The 2,451-nt window shown below is 32.4% G+C and overlaps 1 protein-coding gene across 1 annotated transcript; it reads right to left on the bottom strand.

Annotated features, from left to right (window-relative positions):
• Positions 1-1,113: 1,113 nt before the first annotated feature.
• On the bottom strand, positions 1,114-2,451 carry LOC110037843 (transcription factor RAX2-like). The gene is made up of 3 exons (XM_020742571.1): positions 2,259-2,451; positions 2,051-2,180; positions 1,114-1,701 (listed from the first exon to the last, which is right to left on the bottom strand). Exons 1-3 carry the CDS (start codon positions 2,392-2,394, stop codon positions 1,209-1,211), a joined length of 759 nt encoding a protein of 252 aa, XP_020598230.1. The 5' UTR covers positions 2,395-2,451; the 3' UTR covers positions 1,114-1,208.

Genomic DNA, 2,451 nt, shown 5'->3' with positions numbered 1-2,451 from the left:
TTTTCAAGATGCAGAAACTGACATCCCACCTTGTTTTACTAAAATATTAGCAACCACTAAGAATCTAATCTCAGTTACAAACTTCTACATCTTTCTAACTTCAAAACATATATGCATGTGGACAATAGAACTGATATGCAACTCTTTTCTTCTGCTCCACTTCTTTTCATAAATCATAATTTAATTAATGTGTTTTTAATTTTGAGCAAGTCAGTACTGCTTAAAAAAATATGAAAGAAATTAAATTTACATGGATTTGTACTTATTAATTTGATTTTCTATGATTTTCTTTGCGTCATGAGAAGTGTTTGCTTCTTCCAAGGAGAGACAAGGCCATTGTTTTTTCTTGAATGCTGAAGATGGTACTTGTTACGGATACACCAAAAAAAAAAGAGGTTTTATACGACCAGAAAAAAGTGCTTGGTTTGGAGAATAGAGACAGAGGTTACAATCCAAAAATCAAAACTCAAAATATAAATATCAACACACTGAGCATCAAACCATACTACAAAAGGTGAGAATTCCTTAGATATATTGGGAGTGGAATCCAAGAGAAAATGTCACATTAACAAAAATTGAAATATAAACATATTTCATTTGAAATAAGATCTTTAGTATTAATTTTTTGTTATATTTGATCTAAAGCTACTTTGTTAGTCATATTTTACAAAATTTAACCATAACATTCTATAGACTGTGATTATTATTAATACTAAATAATTTTAATCATAGTTTAGAAAATAATATAATTAACATGATGAAGTAAACAACTGTTACAATTCGCATAAAAAAAGCTAGAAAAGGTAAGAAAATATTGACTGAGATGTTGCTTTTAATCATATTTTTCTTAAGGAAAATATAACTAATTAGAATTAATTAAATGAACATAACTATAATCAAGTCATATTTTTAAATAAAAAGTGATTATAATTCAAATTTTTAACAACTTAAAAGAAAAAATATTAGGCGAACAAAACTGATAATTTTTATATGTTATATTAATATTCTTTTTATTCTGTATTAGTCTGTATTGTTATTGTACAAATAGCAATACAAAATAATACAAAACAAAAATACATAACAATCATATTAAAAGTTAAAAATTATGCTCACCAAATAATATCTTCCTTCCCAATCCCAATCACCCTTTACATTACAATTCAAAAAGCATCCATACTTCTCCATTGGGCTTTGCATCCTCCAACTGTTTAGTCCTCAAAGTAAAACTCATTGTTGCTATTCGTAAGCATCTTCTTAATGTCTTCAAATCCATAGACTGAGTACTCCTCTAAGGGAGTAGAATTCGGTATTCCATCGAATTCCTGAAAACTTGTGTTGCCATAAAGCATCAAATTATTAAAGCTCGTATTTTGGAAGAAAGAGGAAGAAGATGAAGATGAACTGGAAGGAGCACTGAAGACTTTGGATGAAATTGGAGCCAAATTGGCTTGATGATTGAAGCAACCAAAGGAGTCCTTTTGAAAGAGAGTAGGAGTAACACTATTATTTATGTAGGGATTGGAAGTTAAACATGGTGATGGTGATGAGAAGAAAAGCTGCTGGCTGCGCTGTTGCTGATGAAGAGAACTTCTCTTTTGGGAAGAAGAGATGCCAAGGAGTTTTTTCTTGAGTTTTGTGTTCCAGTAGTTCTTGATATCATTGTCTGTTCTCCCTGGCAACTGAGAAGCTATGATAGACCACCTGAAAGTTGTTCAAATTTTTTATTATTCGAAATGAAAACGGAAAATTTCCTTGAAGAGATGAGCAAAAAGGAACCACAATTATGGAAAGTGACGGAGAATTGAGTAGAACCTACGCTGGCAAGTTGATCCTTAGCTAAATTTAGGTCGAAATAAATCCATCTTTTGTTATGTAAGGAAAATTTTTTCTCCTGAAAAAATAACTATCCATACAATTTTTTCTTGTTTTTCAGAGAGAAAGGCATAAAATTTGAGACTTGGCATTTCATCTTAAAGAGGAAATGTTTTGCATTTCTAGCAGAACATTGCTTACAATTGTCTTTCTATTTTTCCTAAAAGTAGGAGCTCACCTGCTCCCAATGCTAGCAAATAGAGTGCAAATAGTATTATCTTCAGCTTCAGAGAACTCCCCATGCTTGATGTTAGGCCTAAGATAGTTTAGCCATCTAAGCCTGCAGCTCTTTCCACATCTTCTTAACCCTATTAATGTCCACAAGTTATTGAGAGAGAGAGAGAAAGAGAGAGAGAAGGAGGGCAAGGTAGAAGAGAAGAGACTACCAGCTTTATGAGGAAGAGCAATCCAATTGCCCCCAGTGCCATTCTTCTCAATGAACTCCTTGAGTTTTGAATCCTCTTCCGCAGACCAAGGACCTTTCTTCACTTTGGCCTTATCACAGCAAGGAGCCCTGCCCATCCTTTTCCCTTCTACTTAAAATTCAAAAACAAAGAAAAGAAGAAGGGAAGAAGAGAA

Source organism: Phalaenopsis equestris, unplaced genomic scaffold (genome assembly GCF_001263595.1).
Source record: "Phalaenopsis equestris unplaced genomic scaffold, ASM126359v1 Scaffold225780, whole genome shotgun sequence".
NCBI classification, from domain to species: Eukaryota; Viridiplantae; Streptophyta; class Magnoliopsida; order Asparagales; family Orchidaceae; genus Phalaenopsis; species Phalaenopsis equestris.
This window is presented reverse-complemented; position numbering and strand designations above follow the sequence as displayed.

Bases quoted from the DNA above. Each gene is read 5' to 3' on its own strand.
- LOC110037843 (XM_020742571.1), bottom strand. From the start codon at position 2,394: ATGGGCAGGGCTCCTTGCTGTGATAAGGCCAAAGTGAAGAAAGGTCCT. The intron at 2,181-2,258 runs GTAGTCTCTTCT...GGACATTAATAG, and splicing joins TGCTCTTCCTCATAAAGCTG to GGTTAAGAAGATGTGGAAAG. The intron at 1,702-2,050 runs GTGAGCTCCTAC...AACAACTTTCAG, and splicing joins TTTGCTAGCATTGGGAGCAG to GTGGTCTATCATAGCTTCTC.